Below are 23,899 nucleotides of genomic sequence, written 5' to 3'. Positions count from 1 at the left end.
GAGATAATGCCAAAATTAACGAATTAATATTCCTTGGCCAGGTAATTTTCCTTGCTGTTCCATTAGGATTTTCAGCTGTTTGCACCCATTGTAGCATCACTGTTTTAATGAGGATGATAAGGGCTCTTGGAACATTTAACAGGTTTAGATGGGAAAGAGTCACGGTGAGGACTGGGAAAGACAGGATGCTGATGAATTTGCTGGATACATGTACGGGTGCTTTAAAAGACTAAATAGAGAAATAATAGAATAAATTACACAGCTTCTTCAGCCTCGCAGTACCCGCACATGGGCAAGGATTTATTTGATTTGATTTGAAAGTACTTTCGCGATGCTGTCTTGCCTTTGTCAAGTTAACAGGAAAATTAGCGAATGGGAAAATTAGCTAATGACACCAAAAACGATGTAATTTGGAGCTGATTTCGGACAAAAATGACACCCTTTTTTTAGTCTAATACATGTTCAAATGCTGCGGCGGGAAGCATAGTTTTCATCACCGGCATTGGTGGTTCAGTGGTAGAATTCTCGCCTGCCACGCGGGAGGCCCGGGTTCGATTCCCGGCCAATGCAGTTGGTCTTTTTCCGTATCTCCTTTTTTTTTTTTTTGAGTTCCTTATTTCTCCTTCCTTTTCCGCTTCCGTCGCGGCCGGCACATCCTCCTTCAGCCGCACCATTTCTCTCCCCGCCGTTCTCTCCCCCGCCGTGTCCCGCCGCTGCCCGGGGGTAGCGGGAGGATCCTCGGGGAGGCCGCGCCGGGCAGGACAAGATGGAGGTGTAAGGAAAGGCCTGAGGGGGGAGCACAGGGCAGGGGCGGGCCTGGAGCCACCCCGCCGGGGTGCTGCAGGGCATCTCAGTGGGGTTTTTTTGGGGTATAACTCTATGGGGTGTGTGGGTACAGCTCTGTGGTACATCTGTATGTGGGGTGTGTGCGTGGGGTACATCATGGCGGGCTGTGCGTGAGGGTGTGCGGGTACAGTAAATCCCTGAGGGGTTTCTGCTCCCCCAGCACTGAGTTCAGGCCTGCTGGTCACTGTCTGAGGGGTTTATTTTCTATAAAATCCTGCTGGACAAGCTGTTGGGGGGAAAAGCGATGTCAATCCCTGTCTTGTCTCCTCCTGTTCCCTCCTAGGGTGGGGGGTACATCATGGCGAGCTGTGCGTGAGGGGTGTGCGGGTACAATAAATCGCTGAGGGGTTTCTGTTCCCCCAGCAGTGAGTTTGGGCCTTATGGTTAAAGTCTGAGGGGTTTATTTTATATAAAATCCTGCTGGACAAGCTGTTGGGGGGAAAGGCGATGTCAATCCCATTCTCGTCCCCTTCTGGGGCTGGGGGTACATCATGGCGGGCTGTGCGTGAGGGTGTGTGTGTACAATAAATCGCTGAGGAGTTTCTGCTCCCTCAGAAGTGAGTTTAGGCCTTATGGTTAATGTCTGAGGGGTTTATTTTATATAAAATCCTGCCCTGCTCTCATCGCCTCCTGTCCCCTCCTGTCTCCTCCTGTCCCCTCCTGTCTCCTCCTGTCGCCTCCCGCTCCCTCTGCCCTGGAAGAAGCAAAATGCGAATTTTTCTTTAATCCCCTGAGCTTTGTGTAGGAGCTGGAAATGCTGGAGAAGGAAAAAACCTGAGGAGTTTGTGCCAGCGATTGCAAACATAGTAATAGAATCAGAATTTTGGCTATTTCAGGGCTCTTACACCAGGCCTTCTTACCAAGACACAAAACTATAGGATTTGACCTATTTAAGCTTAAAAATTTCATAAGTTCTCTGGAGTTGGTTATATTTTCTATTTTTCATGTAATTTTAGTTTCTCTAATGGGTAAGGCCACTCGTGGGATGTATCCCCCAAAGTCACTGAGCTCCTGCAGCCATCCAGGGATGCTTTATTATCATTAAATCTCTGCTGTGTTGATAAAAAATATGAAATATCTGCTGAAGTACAGGTTTGTATGACAGTGTTAAATGCAAGTAACAGCCTGCAGAGAAATGAGCTGTTCTGGCTGTTGTACACTGAGAAAGATGCTTTTTATAATATTAATAAAAATGTATGATGCTTCTTATATACCCACTGAGTTTTTATTAATCTTCTTTTGCCTTCTGCCTGATTTGGAAAGAAAGTTTTGCAACTCTCCAAGTTCTTACTATGGATTTTTCTTACCAGAATTATTCCGTATTTCTTACTAGAATTACAGAAAAGAACTCTCAGAAAACTGTGTGGTTTAAATATGCAACACATGTGAAGCAGCAGGCTTAAAAATATGAAGTGTCTGTGATATTTGTAAAGGTGTGATGCCCTGTACTAAGATATTTTTTTATATATGCAGCCCTACTCAAGAGTATTTTGGTTTAGACTAAAATTTGGGCAAATATTAGCCATTTAAAGAGTCTGAAAAGTGTTTATCTTTTTGGTGTTACCATGACAATTTTGACCTTTCTTCTTAAGTCTTAATAACATAAAAATTAAGCAAAGTGTTGAGCTGACTGCTTACAAATATACATTAGAATCCATCATTCAGAATTCCTTGTTTCCTGATTGTAAAATTGGTAGCTGTGAGTCAGGACTGAAGGAAATTTTATTTCTATTGCAAACGTTGATCAGTTGATAATTTTGATATTTCAACAGAACTATTGAAGATTCGAGACTGACTCGAAGTGAGGGTGAAAAAAATTTTATTTTTCTGAATGGCAAAACGGATTGGAATGAAAAAGGAAAGCGGTTGTCTTCAATAATTTCATTCTTAACCTTTGATCCCGCAGCCTTATTTGCATGGCCATGGATTTATTCCACACTCTTTCAGCCGAAGAATTCCATACGTAATTCTCCCTATAGAATGTCTTTGATCCGCGGGGATTTCTGTAGGGCCCGGCTGAATGCAAACATTCTGAAGACTTGCATTTACCTCCCAACAAAAGCTATATATGGTTTGTAAAACATGAATGAAAAACTAATGCGTGCCTGAGCTCACTTGCTGAAGTTTCACTCGGGTCAGCGAAATGGAAGTTGAAGTTCATCTCAGCGTATTTTAGAAGGTCCTTTTCATTTAAAAACAATGCTAGAACCTGTGGAAGTTTGTGGATGCATTTACCATTTGAAAGTGATGAACGTGACAGTTCTATTCAGGCCGTTGGCGGTGCTTAACAACACATTGTACCTTTTTTGTTGTTTTTTCTCTTTTTCCTAAGCTGCTGCACAGACCTGAGAAAGGCCTTTTTTTCCTTTTGTATGGAAACTTTCTGTTGTTGTGGCTACTGACTGCTCAGCAGAATGTGGTGTTCAGGGAACAGAGGATGGTCTGGGGCAGTTTTTCTCCCTCTTTTTTACTTTAAATATATAAATTTACAATACCCAGGAGGAATAAAGGCACAGTGTGCTTGGCTCTGCAGTCACCCTGCCACCCTTGGATAAGGATTTTTGCTCAGTGGGGACTGAGGAAGTGGGAAATGGTAAACTCAGCCTTGCCTCTCTAATATAGGAACAGGCACATCAAGATGGGAAAAATAATAAAGAGGAAATGCAATAAATTGGTATTTATTCACTCAGTACAACACATAAAAATTGAAGTCCTATTTGTGTCTCTACACATACACACTTATCCATGGTACTAAAATACTCAGGGTGCTCTTGACTGAGAAAGAAAATAGTGCTTGTAATCTGAATTATTTTTCCCATCAGTCCTTCTTTTGAATAAAATCAGGCATTTTTTCTAAGGAGGAAGCAAAGCAATTTGGTTTGAGTGTGTGAAATTGGGTGAGTAAAATAGGGTGACTGAGTGAAAGGAGTGTGTTGTACAAGTGTATTATGATTTATTGGGCAAACTCTGCAAAATATACTCAATATTTATGTCATCATTTTACTGTCAGCATGAAAAATCTTTTCCATAGATGGTAGTTGTAGAACCACCAAAATAAGATATCTTGGGGCTTTTTTTTTGTGGTTTTTTTTTTTTGTTTTTTTTTTTTTTTTTTTTTTTTGTTTGTTTTTTTTTTTTTTTGTTTTTTTTTTTTTTTGTTTTTTGTTTTTTTTTTTTGTTTAAACTTTATGTGTCTGTGAATGGGCAAAGAAAAGCTTCAAAACAGTTTCATTTGGAGCATAATTAATTGTTTCCATTTTTCCTTTTAGAAAAGATGCAAATGCTGCATTGCTGAGTAACTTTGAGGTAAGTTTGTCTTCATTCTGCTTTTAAAGCAGCAATTTCAAGCTGTCATGAGTCCCTTCTATAATCTTTGGAAGCTGAAACCTGGCAGTGGTAATCAGCAGAACCTGCAGGGGATTTGCTCTTCCTTGCATTTGGTTTGTTTTCAAGAAAAACCTTTTAAAGATTTGGAAATGGTTTTGCTAGTAATGAGTAGTGTAGTATTGTTTGTTTGGTCTTGAGATTATTTCATAGGCTTTTTTTTTTTTCTCATTTTAAGGGAGGGTAGAAAGAAATATTTTGTCCTTGTTGGTTTAATTTAAGCCAGGTAATGGAAATATTTTTCTTTGCTGATTAATAGAATTTTTGGAACAGTTTTAATAACCCAAGTGGTGGTGTCTGTGTTATTGTATTGCTGAAGCTGCTTTTTATTGCAGCTGTTTCATTCTATCCTGAAATTAATCTTCAGTCTTTGTCCTGAGCTGCATCTGTCTGCAAACAGCAGAGCAGGCATCTGGTGAGTGTTAATGAGGCATCTGGAAAGAGCTCTCTAAAATTTCCTCTGAGAAATAGATGATACCTAGATGGTGTTCAGTGCCTGGCTGTTAAAAACATGTGGAAAAAATAGCAAATACTGCTTTTCAAAGCAGTGATTCCCCTCCAACTACTGCCACCTTTCCATCTGCTCCACTTCCCCTTGCAGTTCCACTGGCACAGCCCATGTTCTGTAAATCCAGGTGAGGCTTTGCACACTCAGTTCCATCCCTGCACTTCTGGGAGCTTCTTGTCCTTCTGTGTTTGTTGTCAAAGTTCCCAGCCTGAGTTTGAGGTTTCAGCACTGCCAGGTGTTCCTTTTCCATGGAAGTGTGAGGTAATGGAGGGTTTGTAGCTGATTATGTTCATATTTCTCACAGTGTAGAAATGTTTGGTTTGTTGTTTCTCTGCTACTGTGAGTAAAATTCTCTGGGCTGGATCTTGAGTGAAGCCAAGTAAAAATGAGGGGATGAACAGTGAGAAGTGCTCTGTTGCTTTGCTCTGGGTATTGACTCTGGATTACTGCAAAGCCTGAAGTAAAACATTTAATAAAGTTCCATTCATCTGTTTAAAATAGTTTTTAAATATAGTTGGTTTTTTTCACAGCTTTTAAACAGCAATTTACATCCTTATTAAAAACAATTTATATCCATTTCTTATTTCAATTGCTGGTCCATCCACCAAAACAGCCACACATTTATTGTTTTTTGTCTGATAGAAATTTCCTGTTCATGTATGATTTCCTGCTGGAATATTTTTAGGTTCAGTGCTCTCAGATGCTCTAAAACATTTTATTTTTTACCTTTAGGTGTACCAGTTACTCACTGATCTCAAGCAGCAGCGTAAAGAGAGTGGCAAAACCAAGCAGAGCTCTGGGCAGCAGAATCTGAACACAATCATGTATGAGGTGAGCAGCACTGGGAAAATCCATTTATAATTAGCTCAAGCTGCAATAATTCACATCCTTAGGGTTGTGTATTAATCATTTGGTATCAAATTTCCCCTAATTCAAACCATAATAAAATGTTTTATCTGCCACTTTTCTGTGGTCAGGTTGTAGGGTAACTGTGCTGTCAGGGCAGATTTAGGCAGTTGCTGGTTTTGAAATCTATAAAAGGATTTCAGAAATTCAAACCCCTTGGTTTTCAACTGTTTAGTTTTGTTAGGATTTTTTAAACTTCTAAGTGTTCCATCCTTTTAACAGTGCAGAGCTTGCTATCATCTGATGAATCTATATCACCTCATGTGATAATTAAGATGATGATTTCAAAGCTGAGGCACAGATTACTTGGTATTTTTTTTTATTAACATAATTAAATTAATAATTCCCAGCCAAAACAAATAACTTAAATTGGTTTTTGATCCAAAGAAAAGCCAAACCACAGTACAGATAACATCACTTGGATGCCAGCTGGGGAATAAGCATTTCATCACTTGCTGGGAAGGAATTCTAAAATATTATAATACAAATACCAACATTTAAAATAAATTAGCAACTTCCCAGAGCCTTGCAGTGAGAGCCATTGTGTGTGTGCTGGAGAATTGCATGAGCAGCACCATGACTTTGCCTTTGCTTGCATGAGTAATTCTGTTGAGCCCTCATGTGGATAAGATCTGGCCCAGGCTTTGGTTTTGTTTTAGTTCTGGCTTTGTTTGAAAAAGGTACAGAGGTTGTAATTCCTAAGCCTTGCATTCAACAAAATAGGGGCTTACCAAAAATGGGAATTAAATCTTCATGGAGACTGACAGTCTCTTCCTGCACCTCTGGGAAACAGCTGAGGAAGATCCTGTAAGTCAATTTTATCAGGATGCACCTGAAATCTTGAATTGCTTTGTTATTTTCTATGTTCAATGCCTAAAGGATGCTTAGGGGTGTAGCTGGTGTCAATTCTGGGAGTATTTTCTATATTTGACTGAAAGAAAAGCAGAATTTGATTTTTACAGGATTGTCTTTGATTTTTTCACAAGCTCCCTGCAGACTTGGATCCATTGGCACTGAAGTAACTCCATGAAAGGAGCTTGGTTTTTCTCTTTGGCTTTTTCATTGATTTGAAATTGCCAAAAAGAAACGAATCTGGAAAAGAAAATAATTACATTACATGACAATATAATAATTTCATTTCAATCATTGTTGGTGATCACAGCTTCATTTTATCTGGAAAGGTCAGACAGGGCTTAAAGAAAGGAATAATAAATTATAATTATTTCCAACTCTTCATTTTGGGATTTAATTCAAGCAACAATAAATATTTAGGAAGATTTTAAGTCACTTCCAGTGAATAGTCAGCTGTGAACTAGAATTTTTGTGGGTTATTTTATCAACAAATTGATTTTTTTACTCAGGTCAGATTACTTTGTGTAATGTAATTCCATTATCCACCTGCTCAATGTTGTTATTTTAAATAAAGCAAATAAATGAATCATCTGCTGTCAAAGTAATTTGAGGTTGGTGGGTGTTACATGAAAGAAATTGATCAAAATTTAATTGTCTCAATTAGTTTTTAATAGCAAAATGTCCTTGTGGATTTCATAACAAGCCAGTTAATCTGCTTCTATCAACTTTAAATTGCCAAAAATGCAGATAAAGAATAAAAACAAGGATAGATTAGAGATCTTAAAGAGGAATTTCTGGGCTGGCAGTGAGAATATTCCTGGCACTGAGCACATAAAAACTTGGGTTTAAGGATGAATTCAACTTTCTTCTGTGCTTTTAAAAGACAAAAACCAAACAAGGAGCAAACCAAGATAGCAAATGTTTGTCACAAACAGCAAGAGGGGTTTTTTTAGCAGGCAAGCTAAAACTCAGTCCTTCCTGTATTCTTTAATTTGCAATTTTGGGCTTTGAACAGCTCAGATAAAGTTGATTTCCAAACCTGAATTGATTTTCCAATTTTCCTTGGGATTGAGGAGACTTTGCAGAGTCCTTGTACTGAGTACTTGTTCCATACACAACTGGTAAAACAAGTAATAAGTGTGAAATAATACTTATTTTCTTTCTGTCCCTTGCAGACACTGAAGTACATTTCAAAAACACCCTGCAGGTACCAGAGTCCTGAGATTGTCAGGGAGTTCCTGGTAGCAATGAAAGACCATAAATTAACCAAGTAAGTGGAACTGTGCATTTGAACAGGAGTAAAAACTCAATTAATTCTGAAAAAATGATCCTTGTAGACAGTGTGATGATCTGATTCATGGATTTAAAGTATTTTCTGCCATTATTTAAATGCTCAGCCAAACATCTTTTCCTTCACTCATGGTATTTCCATCTCCTCTTTATGTGCTGATTGTCCAGGATCTCTGAGATCTACATTTCAGTTATTTAAATATTGTATCCACCAACCTTCCCTCTTCCCCAGTGAAGCTGAACATCCAGTTGTTACTTTGGGAAGTTCTGCCTGGAATAGAAAAGATTTCCTCTGCAGTTTCAAGACTCTTTGGCAGTGCTGTGAGTCTGGTCTTGAGGCACAAAATCCTCTTGGAGCTCTGCAGAGTAGGAGTGAAGCCTGATGTAAATAGAAATGGAATCAGCTTGTTTGGATAGCTCTGATCACTCCTCTGACTTCTAAAGCAGAAAAAACCCAATATTTAGCTGCTCCTAAATGACTCCTCCTTCACTTCAGAGGAGGAGCTTATGCTGGGTAGACACTGTGTGTGTTTTTATTCCCTTTTATTCCCAAGGAGTTCATCCTTTGGGAAGGAGGCTTTTCATTCATTTGGCTGTGCCACAAAATGCACAGTGAGAGCTCAGGGCAATTTTTTAGTCTGTCCAGAGCAGGGAAAGCAGATTGTCAGCTTTTTGTTAGAGTTTCAGTGCCCCCTCTCTACAGAAAGCACATCCAGCACAGCAGCTCTGCACAAAGGGCTGCTGCTCCTTGGGAATTCTGTCCTGGAATTGTGCTTGGAGTGTTTCCTTTGCCAGGTCAGTGAGTCAGTATTTAACCCTCCTGTAGCTCATTTACACAGCAGGAGACTCATTTATGTATCCTAATTATTTTCTGGAGGTATTGAAGCATGGAGAAAAGAAAATACTCTGCAATAAAATAGAGGTGTAAATAGGTGGTAATACGGCACTGAGAGGGTCTTAAAATTGGAGCAAACAGATTTGTTGAGTAGTAGTGAGCATCCTTTCCTTGTGGAAATGTAAAACAGCCCTTTTTGAAGAGAAATAAGCTTTGCTGTCTGTGCAGGGCACCACTTTGGGAAGAACCAGCACTTTTGTAGAAGATCTACCCAAATATTCACCTTCCCACACCTGCTTGTTCAGTGAGCTGGAAAGGTTGGAATAGTTCCAAGCTTTAAATGAGCTTTGGGACTGTTAAATATTTTATGGGTGCTCCAAGGTGCCTTTGGGGTTAGGTATCATCCTGTGTGCCCTTTTCCTGAGGCAGTGAAGCAAGGGAACTATTCCCAAATCATTTCTTGTGCATGGTGGCAGCAGGATGAGAGTGAAGAGCCAGCCAGTGGTGTAGGTAACAAATTTACTCAGTCAGCATTCAGATTTGTTCTGTGAGCATCCTGTACAACTTTTTGTTGTTAATCCCTCTTTTACCTGGTACAGAACTTCCCAACTCTGCCATGTGCTTTACAGAATAAAACCCAGGCACAGGGAGCACAGGGGTGCAGTTACTCTTGAAGGCACTTTGGGTTAAAGCACTTCAACCAGCCACACCTCCAAGGCAATTTGGAGCTGCCCTTTGGTGCCTAACCAAGGTCATTTCAACACTGCTTCTCTTGTTAAACAAAAAGGCTTTGATGGTTTCCATTCTGTGGGATGGAGCTGGTGTTCAGGGATTCCATCCCAGCTGTCTGCCAGAGAGCTTCCTTCCCTTGGAGAGGAGAGAGCTGCACTGTTTGCTCTTCCAGGACCTTGCCTGCATGATCCCTGTGATGACCTTTCCTCCCACCAAGAGCAATGAGCTCCAGACTCTCTTTGCTGCTTCCCTTCTGGGTAAGGCACCCAAAATGTGCTGTCTTAGCTGGTCAGACACTGTGCTGGCAGCAGCTCTCTGCAGTGGCTGATTAGATTTATTTGTGTTAATTGGGATCTGTCCTCAGACAATTCAGTCTGGTTAAAGGGTCAGCAACACCCCATCACCCCAGACTGCTTCAAGCAGCCTGTTCATGCTCTTAATTAGGCTGAGCCTATTTCCTGGTGCAAGGACTTTACAGATCAGGATTTGTAGCCATGCCTTGGGCTGTGCCATTCCCTGTCCTGAGCACTAGGCTGTGCTCGTGGTTGGAGAATCCCCAGCTGGGAGCAGAGAGCAGCCAGGGAAACACCAGGAGCTGAGCACAGCAGAGCTTTCAATCAAGGGAATTCTCAGGAATTCTCATTTTTCCTTCCACAATCCTGCAGGATTTCAGGCTGCATGTAATGTCTCTGCTCTAGTTAGAGAACTGATAACATAGTTCTGGCAAATTCTGCAGTTCCTGGAAAATAAGCTCAAATCCTTCTGTTGTCACTGATTTTTGCCACTCAGAATACCAGGTTAACAGGCCAGCATCCATTTTGTGATGGATTTGTCTCATTAGTGTTACAGACACAAAAAAAGTTTCCTAAAAGGCAGATTTTAAAACTCAACACCAACATATGCAAACAAATATTCCAGAGTAATTTCAGAAAGCTGCCTTGCTAAATGGAGCAAACTCAGATATTTCACTGGTATAGTTAAGGTGAGGTAAACAGTTTTTCCCATGTTTTTTAATCATTACTTTGGTAAAATTCAAACTGGAGAACTGAGATTTTTTTTTTAAAAACTAGAGCTCTGAACCCACATAATGAATTTTATTATTACCTTGTTGAGGCCTCAAGCTTTGGCTGAAGCTCCAGTTCAGTGAGCCATGTTGTACTTGGAAATAGAATTTGCCACTAGCAGCTAATTTTCCAGTTTTAGTGCTGGAATGGCTTCATATTTGTAAGGTATAGAGAATTGCATTGCATGAAAAGAACATTTATTAAGCTGGAGCTCTGTAATTATAGTTCAATGAAAACTGGCTCTACTTGTGCTCCTTCCTGTTACTGATAGCCCATCTTGGATCTAATTTTGGGATAGCCAGATTTCCAATCACTGCATATTATTATAATTTGAAAAAAAATGTTCAGAAACATTGCCCTTATTGTCTTTAAATCAACACAGTTCAGGAAGTGTTGAGCTGCAAATCTTCAGTACTTTTAGAAAGTATTTTCCCTCATGACTGCCAAAAACTACAAGCAGATACAAACCTCTGCAATATTAAAGGCTGAAGGATTTGCTTTGTAATTTCTGTGTCCCTCCAGATCTTTCTCAATGAAGTATTCAACAGCAAGTCAGGATTGTACTGATTGAACAACAGCATCATTTAGAGATTTTTAAAATATTATTCTCAGCTTTTGAAGTGGGAATCCCTGTGGAGGATCACAGCACCCATTGGGGCTGTGATTTCCCATTCAGGGAAAATCCTCCCTCAGCCAGACCCTGTGCTCAGGATTCAGGCATTAAAAGTTGCCATGGACCATGGGATTTCTATTTCCAGCAGGAATAAAACCCCTGGTTGTGTGTCCAGCTGTTACTTCATGGTTTTCCTAGCAACTCTCAAACATCCATTCCTGAGGATAAATTTGCCTGTGCTCAGGCACAGATGTTTGAAGGGTTTTTGTGCTGGATCTTGGCACTGTTGTCTCCTTACCCAGACCTCGTGCTGGAAAAACACTCTGGGAGTTCATCAGATTTAAAAAAAGGCAATACCAACACACACAGGAGGATTTTGGTTCAAATACAAACTGCAAAAGTTTGGTTAGTGCTGACAGAAATGGTGCATTTTATCTGAATTTCCACAAGAGCATGGAAGTATTAATATTATTTTTTAGAATGGATGCATCAATGTAGGAATGTGCTGTGTTCTGTCTGTGATCTTGAACATGACCCAGAGGTGATTTTTGTCTTGTAGAAACGTTTTTTAGGATTTTTAGGATAGGAACTGAAAATCTTCCCCTCCTCCAGCACTCTCCCCTCATACAGAGCTCAGACCCATTTTCCTCCCCATAACTGCACAGGATTTTGTGTGTGTTTTTGAGCTGTGTGTGTGTCCCCAAAGCCATCCTGGCAAAGCTGCTGCTGGCTGCAGCTGAGCCCCAGAGCTGCAGGATGTGGGCTGAGGCTCAGCCCCACAGCAGGAATTGCCATTTTGGGATTTCTCAGCACACAGGTCCTGTGCAAGTCTGCAGCACAGCCCATTAACTCTGATTAGTGGAATCTTGCTTTTATGTGAGAAAATTGCTTTCAACTGTCACTCATCTTTGTGTGGATTCTCCTCCTGAATGAGCAGCTTTCATGTTCCAAACTGTTCCTGAAATCCAGGCAGGGCAGGGAAAATGCAGATGCTGAAGTTTGGGGGCAGTGAAGCTGAAAATGTTCTTCACCTCCTGTTTGGGTGAATGGGACAGTTCCCCTTTTTATTTAATGAGCATCAGCGTGCCATACATGCTGTAGGAAGTGTAAAGATGAATTCATGGGAGCTGGAAAAAGTTAATTTTACTTTTTAGATTTAATGGAGCATGAACTAAATTCAGGCTTAGGTCTGTGCCCAAGCCAAACCTTGCAATCAGGGCTGGTCCTAATGCATGGTTGCCTTGCTTAAAGCTCATCTCTGATAAAATTGTGGTTATTCAGGTTTTAATTTGTGTGTGTGCTGACAGGAAATTCCAGGTGCACAGAAAGCCTGATCCTAGCAGTGAAATTTTGGGATAACACACAGAGCCTGATCCTAGCAGTGAATTTTTGGGATCACACACAGAGCCTGGTCCCAGCAGTAAATTTTTGGGATAACACACAGAGCCTGATCCCAGCAGTGAATTTTTGGGATCAGACACAGAGCCTGATCCAAGCAATGAATTTTTGGGATCACACACAGAGCCTGATCCCAGCAGTGAATTTTTGGGATCACACACAGAGCCTGATCCCAGCAGTGAATTTTTGGGATCAAACACAGAGCCTGATCCCAGCAGTCAGTTTTTGGGATCACACACAGAGCCTGATCCTAGCAGTGAATTTTTGGGATAACACACAGAGCTTGATCCTAGCAGTGAAATTTTGGGATCACACACAGAGCCTGATCCTAGCAGTGAATTTTTGGGATCAGACACAGAGCCTGATCCTAGCAGTGAATTTTTGGGATCACACACAGAGCCTGATCCAACCAATGAATTTTTGGAATCAGACACAGAGCCTGATCCCAGCAGTGAATTTTTGGGATCACACACAGAGCCTGGTCCCAGCAGTCAGTTTTTGGCATCAGTTTTAAAAAGGTGCTGTGGGTATTCAAACCTCTGCCTTATGCTGCTTAGGGCTGAGCAATCCAGTTTCCTAATAAATGAAATTTAGAGACATTTTGGGAGTGTTTCTTTCATTGTTTACCATAATTACATACTAGCATGTCTAAAGATCCTTATGTCTGGGTGTTAATTCGTGCTCATGCTGCACTAGCAGCTCTAGATAAAATATGGCATTTATGCAGCTTTTGGGATTTTTTTGCACCCTGCTGCTCATTCCTTTGTGTTGCTCTGCATCATTTTCCAGTAGGGAGCTTTGCTGATCAAAACCAGCCATGAAATCCTTCAGATTACACATCTGAATGTGTTAATCACTTGTAAGTTCTCCCTCATTCTTCTGTACACATTTTTAAAACTGCAAATACCCTGAAAGTGATGCTTTTAGGATCTGTTTGGCCTGACTGAAAAATTTCTGTCTATCCCTAATGAGTTGGAGTGATGTTCATGGCTTATAAGCAAAAAGTCTTAGGGAGGTGACCTTTTTTTTTGTGCCCTCTATTTCTTCAGGAAACATGAGCAGTTGCACTAATTGATTGTTTTAGTCAGGATGTGTAATTGGTGTTAATTTATTTCTGCTTGCTGCTGTGCCACTAATCTTCCTGTGATAAACACAGCTCTACCTGCTTGAAAAATAGCTCTGAATAAATCAGGTTTGCATTCTTCAGCTCAGGCATAAAATGGCTTTTGCTATTTGATGCTCTTTATTTGTCTCTGGAGTTTTGCTGGCAAGGAATTTCAAGGATATTACTTTGAAAAGAAGAAGATGAGGAAATTTATTGAATAGAAGTCAAATGATGTGCTTTGTGTGGAGGGGTGGTGGAGCTGCAGGATTGGGATGTGCCTTGTGCAAAAGAGAAGAAAGAGTTGTTTGAGAAGGCTCTGATCTCAGAAGTGGCATGTGAGAGAAAAAGTGTGGGTAAAATATGAATTCATTACAGTCTCCTTGTAAGTAGGGCTGGGGGGGAAGGAGGAGGAAGGAGGTTTTTATAAGGAGGATCCTCAGAGGAGCTGTTGGAGAACCCTGGAAACTGAGGCACCAACACTTGCTTGGCAGAGCAAAGAGCAGCTCTGTGCCTCCATCAGGCACCAAAGCAGGGATTTCCCAGCTCTGGAGGAAAAAATCTTTCCAAAATCCAGCTGAATTGGCCAGATTTTTATACAGTAAAGATATTATTTAATGTTTTTTCCCCAGCTCTGCATGGCAGTGCTGCCTTTAGCTTGGCTTTTACACGAGTGAGTTTCAGCTCTCATTGATTCCTTAAATCCCTGCTTTCCATGTGAAGGATTTGAGTGCTCATCTCCTGTCATTATTGGGGTTTTATTCCTGGTTTTTATGACACTGGGAGATGGCAGCAATCATAAACACCTCATCTTTCTGCCAATAAAGTGCTTTGAGTTCAGAGCAAAATCCAGCCATGCTCTCCATAGCCTCCTGTTGGAAACACCAGATAGATTGGAGTGATTAACAAAGGAAAACATCATCATCATCATCAGTGGAAACTTATTTTGGCTCTCCAAAAACAAAGCAAACTAATAATTAATTAATTAATTAATTAATTAATTAAAATTTGGAAATTTATTTTGGCTCTCCAAAAACAAAGCAAACTAATAAATAAATAAATAAATAAATAAATAAATAAATAAATAAAATTTGGAAATTTATTTTGGCTCTCCAAAAACAAAGCAAACTTATAATGAATAAATAAATAAATAAATAAATAGGATTTGGAAATTTATTTTGGCTCTCCAAAAACAAAGCAAACTAATAATTAATAAATAAGTAAATAAACAAAAAATAAATGAATAAATAAATAGGAGGATTTCCTGGAGCTTTCTGTTAGGAATTGTTAATATCTCACAAATGCTGCATTGAAAATGTACAAGCTTTTCTTCTGAAGCTGAAAGTGATGATCAAAATGGACATTTTAGCTGGATCAGCCAGCAGCCAGTGGCAGAGGCCATTTGAAATGAAATTATATCTCTGAGGTATCTCCAGACACACAGAAATTGTTGGTTGTAAACATGGAGCAATCTGTGTTCTCTTAAAAGCTGAGAGTTTTCCTTCCTAAAAACCCCCAGGGGAAAACCCTCCAGAATCAGTTTAAATGTGCTTTAAAGATGCCCTATAAATTGTAATAGATGCCAAGATTTAGGTTTTTTTTCCAAATTGTAGTTCCCTGCTGGAACTTTGTATTTACAATGAGTTAAAAGGATAAATAAGTTGCTGCCATTTGATGGGATTGTAACTCCTTAGGTATGAAAATTGTTCTTGTGGTTGTGTGTTCAGAGCAGAAGTGTTTGATCTCTGGTGAGCTGTTGAACATTTCTGCCCAGTTTTTACAAAAGCAGCAGTTAATTAATGCTTGCACAATAATGATCTAAGGGTCTCTGCTTCCCACCTTGGCTAGAGGTGCCAACAGCAGCGTGGCTGATCACAGAAAAGTCCCAAAATTATTCAAATACCCAAATGCTGTCCCTTCAGGCACACTGCAAACCCAGCCAGGGTTATTCCTGGCAGTGACATTTCATCCCTAAGTGGTCAGGAATGTGTTTGCATCACTGCAGGCATTGAGGGGATCCTCAAACCACGCAGTAATGTGGATTTTCTTCCACTCTGCTTTTACCAGGGCAGAAAAACTGCAGCTGCTGAACCACAGGCCTGTGACTGCAGTGGAAATCCAGCTGGTGAGTAACAATGCCTGGGCCTGTTCAAAGCTTAACTGGAAACAGCTTTAACCTTGCAGATCAATTGAATAATTGCTTTCTCATGGGCCAGTGATTGAATGTATCCCTTTATGCACATTTTACATCCAGGGGTTCAGATGCACTCAGCTTCCTGCCAGAGCCCTCTCAGGCAGATTCTCCACCTCTGTTGGTGGAAAATGCCCAATGCAGTCATTAAAGGTGATTTATGAAAGTATTTAAAATAAAAATGTATTTTTTTTAATAAAAATGCTCTGTGGTGGAGCAAATCATTTCTTGACATCTTCCCTGGTTGTTTTCACACTAAAATCAAAAATGTTATAAAGAAATGAGCAGTAAATGCAGAATGAGAAATGAGTTTATGGAAAGTAGCCATTGTCAGTTCAAGAATAATTCATCTGTAAAGAGGGATTGTCACTAAATAGAAATAGATGCTTCTACTGTCTCAAGCTTCTCCTCAGGAATATAAACCCCTGTGGTAATAAAGAGATTGTTATAATCAGGATATTATTTCAATAAAGATCTCTTGCATTAAGAACATCTGTTTGCAATCTTCCCCTGGACCCAGACTGAGGAGGAACAGGATCATATTTTGCTGCAAAAAAAGGGAAGGATTCAAGAGGGACCAGTAGGACAATTTTTCTTCTGCCACCAAGGAGCAGAGATGAGAATGCTGGAGGCATCTCAGCAGAATGATTCCAGCTGAGGAATCAGTGATGTGTTCTGTGCCTGAGATCAGTGTCCATCAGCACCACAAGCAGTTTAGGCTTTAAGTTAGTCAGAAACCACAATTTGGAGCCTGTCTCACCCCTTTGTTAGCTGCATATGCTTAGACAGATTTATTTTATTGGCTTTTCTTCCCTTCTTTAAGTGCAATCTTCTTTTGGGCTCTCAGGTGACTGCGTGGCTTTGTCTGTCTCTTACCTTCTGTCCTACCTTCATTGTTATCCTACCTACCCATAAAATATTGAAAATAGTTTGCTCCTGTGTCATGTTTGAAGAAAATAAGAATTTTGGGCCTTTCTGTTAGAAGTCAGCTGTCTGTAGAGTGCCATGTTTTAGGTATTTCAAGTTTTGTAGTGTTAAAGTTAAATAATCTTGTTGAAACTTAGAGAACACAGACACAAGTTTTCATTTTGTAAACCTTAATGCAGAAATTGCTGCCATTGTCCATCTTTGCCTTTTCCAGCCTCTGTGGCAGGATTTATTTTCCAACAGCAACAAAAGGAGCATGAAATTCAAATTCTTACCCCACAGAGTAAAACACTGTACACACTGCAGCTATCTTGACCTGTTTTAATCTTTAACATATGTTGGGCCTGGCTCAGTGATTCCCAAAAGGAGGAAATCAAAAGTCAGGGATGTTCAGCTCACCATGAGAGTGGTTCAGCTTTACTTAATGCTGAAGATGAAGCATCATCTTTTGTAAGGAACAAATTGCTCCACGTTTTTTTCTCTGAGTGGAAAAGCAGATTTTAATTTTGTGCTTTTTAAAAGTGTATTTCTGCTTTGGAGAATTTTATATTATGTGCATAACCAGGCTGCTACTTTGTCTTTTATGCTGGAAAATAATAATGAAAATTATTTTGGAAAAGGAAAGATCTTAAGAGGGTTTGAACATTTTATTTTCTCAACAATGTATTTTGCCTTGCCCTTGGTTAATTATGTCTGAAGGACATTAATTCAATCATTCAGTCTTTTACTTTATTTCTTTTTTTGAATGTGCTTTTTTCCTATTAATGTGGTGGTGCTGAGCAATTTCAAATCACTGCTCAAAGGAGGAAATAACAGTGATTTTCTCATCAGACATCTCTCTCCTCCACTGGAGTTAAATTATGTGCTTGATTGCTTTGGAAATGATCAGAGCCCCTATTTCCTTTATTACTGTACTTTACTGATTATTTAAAAACTTATTTCTTAGTTTATTATTCCAACAAACAATAGCTTTTAACCCACAGGTTGTTCTGTGATGCTGAGATTTGTTTACCAAATCCTGAGAGAATTTCTCAGTTCTTTCAGGACTCCTTGGGGTTCTTCAGTGTGGCTTTATTTATTCTTCATTCTTGAATTATTGTTATGTCTCAGGAGACTAAACCAAATAAACATTAGCATTGAAAGCAGCACAGGGAGGAGGATGAAGTCTCTTAAATTCTACTTTTATTTGGGTAAGCACAAAAGGATAGGTATGGTTTGAATTAAGGATGTTTGTGAGTGAAAAAAGGAATTTAGACAGTCCTGAGTGATTTTTGTGCTTCCATTTGTCCATGGCACTCTGAACATAGATTTGCACCTTAATTTATGAATAAATACTTTAATCCCTGGGATTATCTTCATAGGCTGGCTGTGAATGGCTGAGAATTAAATTTGAGCTGCAGGGGGAATGTGCTGCTTTGAGTTTGAGCTGGGAGAATTTTATGCCCATTAATTTAGAAAGTTTTCCTGATTCCTTCTTTGATATGATGTAGAACATTGTGGAAACTAAATGGGAGCATTGCTGGCTTAATGTATATATTGCAGGGGAAATTGAATAACAAACTGCTCAAATTTGGGTGAAATAGAAATCATTAGTGAGGCCTGATCTGAGTGAATGATCACATTTCACAGGTAACAGACTCTGGGTGTGTTTGTGAGTGACTTTGGTGTTGGGCAGCAATTTTTCCTAAACCCCTGGAGTTCTTTAGTGGCAGCACAGCCTTGAATGCTGAAAAGCAGCAATGAGAATTATTTGTGACATCAGGGGGCTTTTTATGCATAAACTGTATTTCTGTCCCACTGCCCACTTCTCCTCCTCACCCAAATCTCCAGATGCTGAGGCCCAGCAGCACTTTGGTCAGAAATACCCCAAACTTTTCACGTGGCATCATCTGAGAGGGGAAATGTTTCCATTTGGGCTGGGTGGCACTGCCAACATCAACATCTGAGCTCATCCCCTCCCTCCAAACATTTGCATTTTTGTTTTCCTTCCTATAAACTCTGCATTCCTGCCTGCTTATGGGCTCAGTCTGGCTCTGGAGCACTTTCAGCCAGTGCAGGGCTTTTTGCTGGAGATATTTTTTTTTTGCTGCTGGAAAAGGAGGTACCTGAATCCATTTGTTTTTTTTTTTGCCTCTTCTTGCACCTCATTTCTCTTCTCAGCACCAGATTTCTTGGTGCTCTCAGCATCAGAGGTGTTTTGCCTTGCAGTTGTAAATCAGGAGGCTGTGAGAACACCTGCTGAATGTAGAATGAGCCTCTGAGTGACCTCCTGTTCCCCCTGAGATCTGTTTTCTTTTAGGACAGTTTCATTTGCCTCTATCTGTGTGCTGTCTGTGCTTAATTTCTGAATTTTTCCTTTTGGCTTGTTGCTTTGCTGCTTCCTCACTGCTTATGTTTTCATAAATCAGGCTCAGGCTGTTTTTTCACTTCTTGAAAGAGTGAAAAAATTGATTTTTACAGTTTGTGCTTTTGATCCTTTGAAATCTCAAATAATATCACAACAAAATAAGGCTGAAGCATCAACTTGGCTAAGATGCTGTCAGTCCATCCTGCTAAATGTTGGTTTGTGTCTCTTGGTGATTCCTGGGAGCTGCTGGAGAGGCACCAAGAGGTGAATTTGCTGCAGCAGTTGAAGGAATTCCTCCTTCCCTCTGGATCTGTCAGCAGAAGGGAATTTGGAAGCTCCATCCCCTCCTCAGTGCAGGGCCTGGCATCTCTAAAAATGCTGTTCACAACATTTTAATGAGACATCACTTAGAGCACCAGAGCATCTGAAACACCAGAGATGATTTTCTTTCATTTCTGGCATTTCTGAGGCTGCCAGAGCTGCTGTGTCTGTCCCTGCAATTTGTGCTTGTGCTGTGCCAGTAAAAATGACATCAGTGGGGTTGTTCATACTGGGAGTTGGGGCATTACTCATCTGGAGTCACTGGGGAGCAGGGAAGAAAACAGGGATTAGAATTCACATGTTCTGCTTTAAAATCAGGAGTTGCTAAGAGCTGGTGCTGCTCAGAAATTCTTGGTTTTTATTTGAGTTCTGATTTCATCAGAGCAAGGAGAATGTAGAGGGGAAAAAAAGGGAGAGGAGATACAGATAAAATTAAAATGGGAAGAGTGTTGGACTTTATGTAATGTAATAAATCAAATCTAAACAAGGGCAAGTGCTGATTTTCTGAGGGATGGTGACAAATGTGGGAGACCTTGGTTTAGTCATCCTACCTGGAGTGAGCCAGGTGTCCAGAGCACCTGGGCTGGTTCTTTGTGCAGCACCTATCCCACCTTGAAAATCCAGTGTCCCAGTAATGAATAACCCCATAATGCAGCCTGAAAGCCAGGCTGATAATCCCCTGTGAAATTTAATAGCAAAGGTCATGTGCAGAGGAGTGAATTATCAGCAGCATTGGCACCAAGGAGTGGGTGGAGCAGATTTGATCATGGAATCACAATCCCAGAGTAGTTTGGGCTGGGAGAGAACTAAAAGAACATTTAGTTCCAGGGACATCTTTCACTTCCACACTTCATTCTGCAAGGTGTGCTGAGATGACTCCCTGTGGGAATTGCCTGGCAGGAATCAGCTGCCAGGGCTTGTCCCAGGCAGGGAAGGAGGGTTTGGGGTGTGTGTGAGCACAGGGTGTGCAGTGGAGCAGCTGCTGGGGAGCAGAGCCAGGGCTGCTGCTCAGGGCATGTCCTACAGTAGCTGTGGAGCTCACAGCCACTCCCCAGGGATTTTCATCCTTTGATGGGGATGGTCCCCAGAAAGTCATTTACAAATGGGAATTCACTCTGTGCCTTTGCTGAGGAGTGGATTCTGTGTGTGTGCAGATCTGTGGATGATGCTGATGAAAGATGATCAGATTGTGCAGAGAGGGCTCAGAGGACTCTGAAGAAAAACAAAAATGAATTGAACTTGCCCCTCTGCTTTTCAGAAGGCATCTGAAGAGCTGCAGTTTACAGCTAGAGCTGATTAAACCTGCCTGGACTTGGAGCCAGCATTACTATAAATCACTCCTCTTCAAAGGCCATTTTCAAGGACTTGGTGTAAAAGAAGAAAACTCAAAGCCCACAATCCTAATTGGTTTCATTTGTGTTCGAAGAGTTCTGACTTGATTTTCCAGTCCTCTGACAAGATTTTTTTCCCTTTTAACAGCTGCCTATAAATTAGGGCAGTTGTTTTACTGGTAGCAATGATATAAAAGCTGCCACAGCTCCACAGTGGGAGTAGGTCCCTAATTAATGTGATGGAATCGTGCAATTGATTCATGACAGTGTTTTTGATGTTGCTCAGAGCTTTTAAATGTCTTTATATCCAGGAATCTCCCAGTCCAAGCAAATCCCAGGTGGTTTCTTTTATGGGCTGATGATTTTGTGTAGGTACTGGATGAGATGCCAAGGTCCAGGGAATCCCTTTTAGGATATCCCATGAAAACACAGAAATTTGGGAAGAAGGTGGGACTGCATGTGAGCTGAAGGAAAAGCCTGGCTCAGGACATGGATGTGGAGATTGAGAGAGGCTTTAGGATAAACCAGGCTATTCCCAGGGTGGTGTTTTCCTTGCTGCAAGGAAAGCAGGATCTCATTACACAGTGCCAATTGTTGTGGTGAACAATGGGCTTCTTTCTTGTTTTTTCCAAATATTCCAAGAGTTCTGCTTTGTAAAATGCTTTTGTGATGAGCTCAGGCTGTGTCTTGACAAAAAGTCTTGCCTGCTGAGCTGAGTCCTTGTCTCTGAGGGAGGAAGTGTGGATTTAATGATGCCAGTGGGGTTTTTTTGACCTGCAGATGGTGGAAGAAAGCGAGGAGAGGCTGACAGAGGAGCAGATCGAGTCCCTCCTGCAGACAGTGACCACCATCCTGCCAGGGGATCCAGAGCAGCAGCACAGAGACTCAGCAATGGCCACAGAGGACAAAGGTGACCAGGCATAGGAGGCAGCACTTCCAGAAGAGATCCAGCTGCTGTTAGCCTGGGTTTGATACCAGTTCAATCCTGTGTTGGGCATAACTGTAAAATATATTCAAATTTTGATGATTTGGAGGTGATGAGGGACCAATTGTTCACAAGCAAGCAGGGAAATGGACACTATTGTTTGGGTGTTTTGTCACAAACAGGGGTGGCAGTGCCAGAGTGGAGCAGCCTGAGGAGTGCTGGGGCTCAGCATCTTTGGGGATTTTTCCATTCCCCACAGAATCAACACAGCAGGGCTGCAATGAGAATTCCTTTCAGGAGCTTTGGAGTTGCCCAGGTGGCTTCCAGAGCAGTGCAAAGCCAATTTTGGGGCTTTCTGCAGAGCAGGGATGTAGAGGAGCTCCTTGAGGTCTGGCCAGGCACTCCCAAATCTTGGCACCATGGAATTGAGAGGATCAACTCAAGGCTGGCAACTCCAGGATGTCTGATAGTCCCTTCTAAATGAAAGAGATCCAGATTGAGCAAATTCTGGGGGGGTGAAGCTGTGAAATCAAAGCTGTGAGTGCCCAAACAGCAGAATACTGATGTGTCTCTTTGCCCTCTGAACATTTATTCCAATATTTACACCCAGAAAAGGCACTCCTGTGATGGAGGAATAAATGAGGCAACACTGAGCTCTTGATCTGGTTTGGAAAAATGAGAGTCAGGCTTGGATGAAGCAGAATTTCCTGAGCTTTATTGTCTAATGAAGGATTTCAGGATCAAGTATTTCATGTTGAAAGCCTTTGTGATTATAATAAATCATTTGTGTGTGAATATCCACACAAAGTCAGCCACTGGTTTAAATTGTGGCTGCAGACCGTTCTTTTATAATTATTATGATGTACTGGAAATAGAAATAAAATTTTAAGTACATCCTGGGAATTTTGTGACTTTCAGACGAGATCAAATCACAATATCTGACTTTTTTCCCCCCCTCAGCTCTGTCACGGGTTTATTTTGTGCTTTTATGCAGAGAATTTCTGCTTTTTGAGCTTCAGTTGTGCAGTGTGTGAAAGGGACTGATAAATTCCAGTGGCTGGGGGATTTGTCATATTTGTTTCCATGGTATTTAAGCTTCTTTGATGTCTGGAGAGGAAAGAAAATGATTGAAAAAGTATATTTGTTGCCTCTTAAAGATAATTTATCATATATTAAATACCTTCTAAGGCTGGAGACTAAAGGTACATTTAGACTGGGTTTGTTTAGTGTTGAAGGGGGAAAGTCCTTGATGGGTTTGTGATACATCAATTTATATTTTTCTCTCCAAAAGGGAAAGAAAATGAGAGATAAGTGGATCATAACATGGAAAGACACGTAATTAATTTTAAAATCTACATTTTTATTCACAGCAGCCACTGATGTTGTTTGACAGGCTGCAGCCTTGGGCTGTGGTGTTTACATTTTGATCTGCCCTTTCCTAAAATGAAATTATTGAAATTTGTTTTGAACATATCAAAAGCAGCTGGGAGCAGACTGTAAATATCTTCAGCCAACAAGAAGAACTCAACAGATCCCTGAAGCTGGATGCTCCATCTTGGGAATTGATTTGTTGCTGGGCTGGATTTTTGCCAGCAGCTGTGTGGGGTTCTGTGCAGGATGCAGGAACTCCCTCACTTGTTGGAGTGAACCTTTCTGTCAGGATCAGCTCCAGATGTTAACAGCTGTTAGCCCTCTGCAGATGCATGAATGGTTTGTAAACAGTAATTCCCCCAAAATCCGGAGGTGAACAACATTTGAAAGGCTCTGGGCTCGTGGCATGTGCACAACATCAAGAAATGAGTTTTAAACCTGCTGCCTGTAAATTCAGGTGGGATTTACTCTGAGGACAGGTTTGAGTTGTGTTGTTGGATCTTTTCTGTGTCAGAACCCCCAGATCAGAAATGGTTTATGGGGAGCAGATACCACCTTGCTGATGTGACACCATTCCCCAGTGTCCTGAGTATCACACAGGAGATCTGCCAGAATCCAACATTTCTTTTTATTCCCTTAATTTTTCCCTTAATTAACCATTCCCTGCACAGGAGATGGACTCTCCTAATTCTTGGAACAGAGAAGGTGGCATTGAGTGGCTCTGGGGATGTGAGAAAGGTAAATGTGTGTTCTGAGAAGAAACTGAGCACTCAGCACTTCCTGAGTATTTAAGAAGTGGATATTACTTTTATTTTTCTCATTTTTTTTCCCCCCTCCCTTTTTCTTTCTGTTGTGTGTTTGGCTCTCTTGTGCTGAGAAAGGGGAACGAGCTGCCAGAATTCCTGATCTGATACTTCAAAACACCTGAGCTTTCTCTTCCCATAAATTCAGATTTC

At 40.8% G+C, this 23,899-nt stretch overlaps 1 protein-coding gene and 1 non-coding gene across 2 annotated transcripts; both read left to right on the top strand.

Moving 5' to 3' along the window:
• The first annotated feature begins 499 nt into the window (after window positions 1-499).
• TRNAG-GCC (transfer RNA glycine (anticodon GCC)) lies at window positions 500-570 on the top strand. The gene has a single exon. It is a non-coding gene; the product is annotated as a tRNA-Gly (tRNA).
• On the top strand, window positions 513-22,475 carry CRCP (CGRP receptor component). The gene is made up of 6 exons (XM_056506665.1): window positions 513-774; window positions 4,116-4,152; window positions 5,471-5,569; window positions 7,672-7,766; window positions 15,598-15,655; window positions 21,428-22,475. The coding sequence occupies exons 1-6, from the start codon at window positions 767-769 to the stop codon at window positions 21,569-21,571; spliced, it is 441 nt and encodes a 146-aa protein (XP_056362640.1). The 5' UTR covers window positions 513-766; the 3' UTR covers window positions 21,572-22,475.
• The last annotated feature ends 1,424 nt before the right edge of the window (window positions 22,476-23,899 follow it).

This window comes from Oenanthe melanoleuca, chromosome 19 (assembly GCF_029582105.1).
Source record: "Oenanthe melanoleuca isolate GR-GAL-2019-014 chromosome 19, OMel1.0, whole genome shotgun sequence".
Lineage (NCBI taxonomy): Eukaryota > Metazoa > Chordata > Aves > Passeriformes > Muscicapidae > Oenanthe > Oenanthe melanoleuca.
The sequence above is the reverse complement of the archived record's forward strand: the minus strand, read 5'-3'. Positions and strand labels throughout refer to the sequence as shown.

Excerpts from the sequence above, each read along its gene's own strand:
- CRCP (XM_056506665.1), top strand. Across the intron at positions 5,570-7,671 it reads TGAACACAATCATGTATGAG|ACACTGAAGTACATTTCAAA; the intron begins GTGAGCAGCACT and ends TGTCCCTTGCAG. Across the intron at positions 7,767-15,597 it reads AAAGACCATAAATTAACCAA|GGCAGAAAAACTGCAGCTGC; the intron begins GTAAGTGGAACT and ends TGCTTTTACCAG.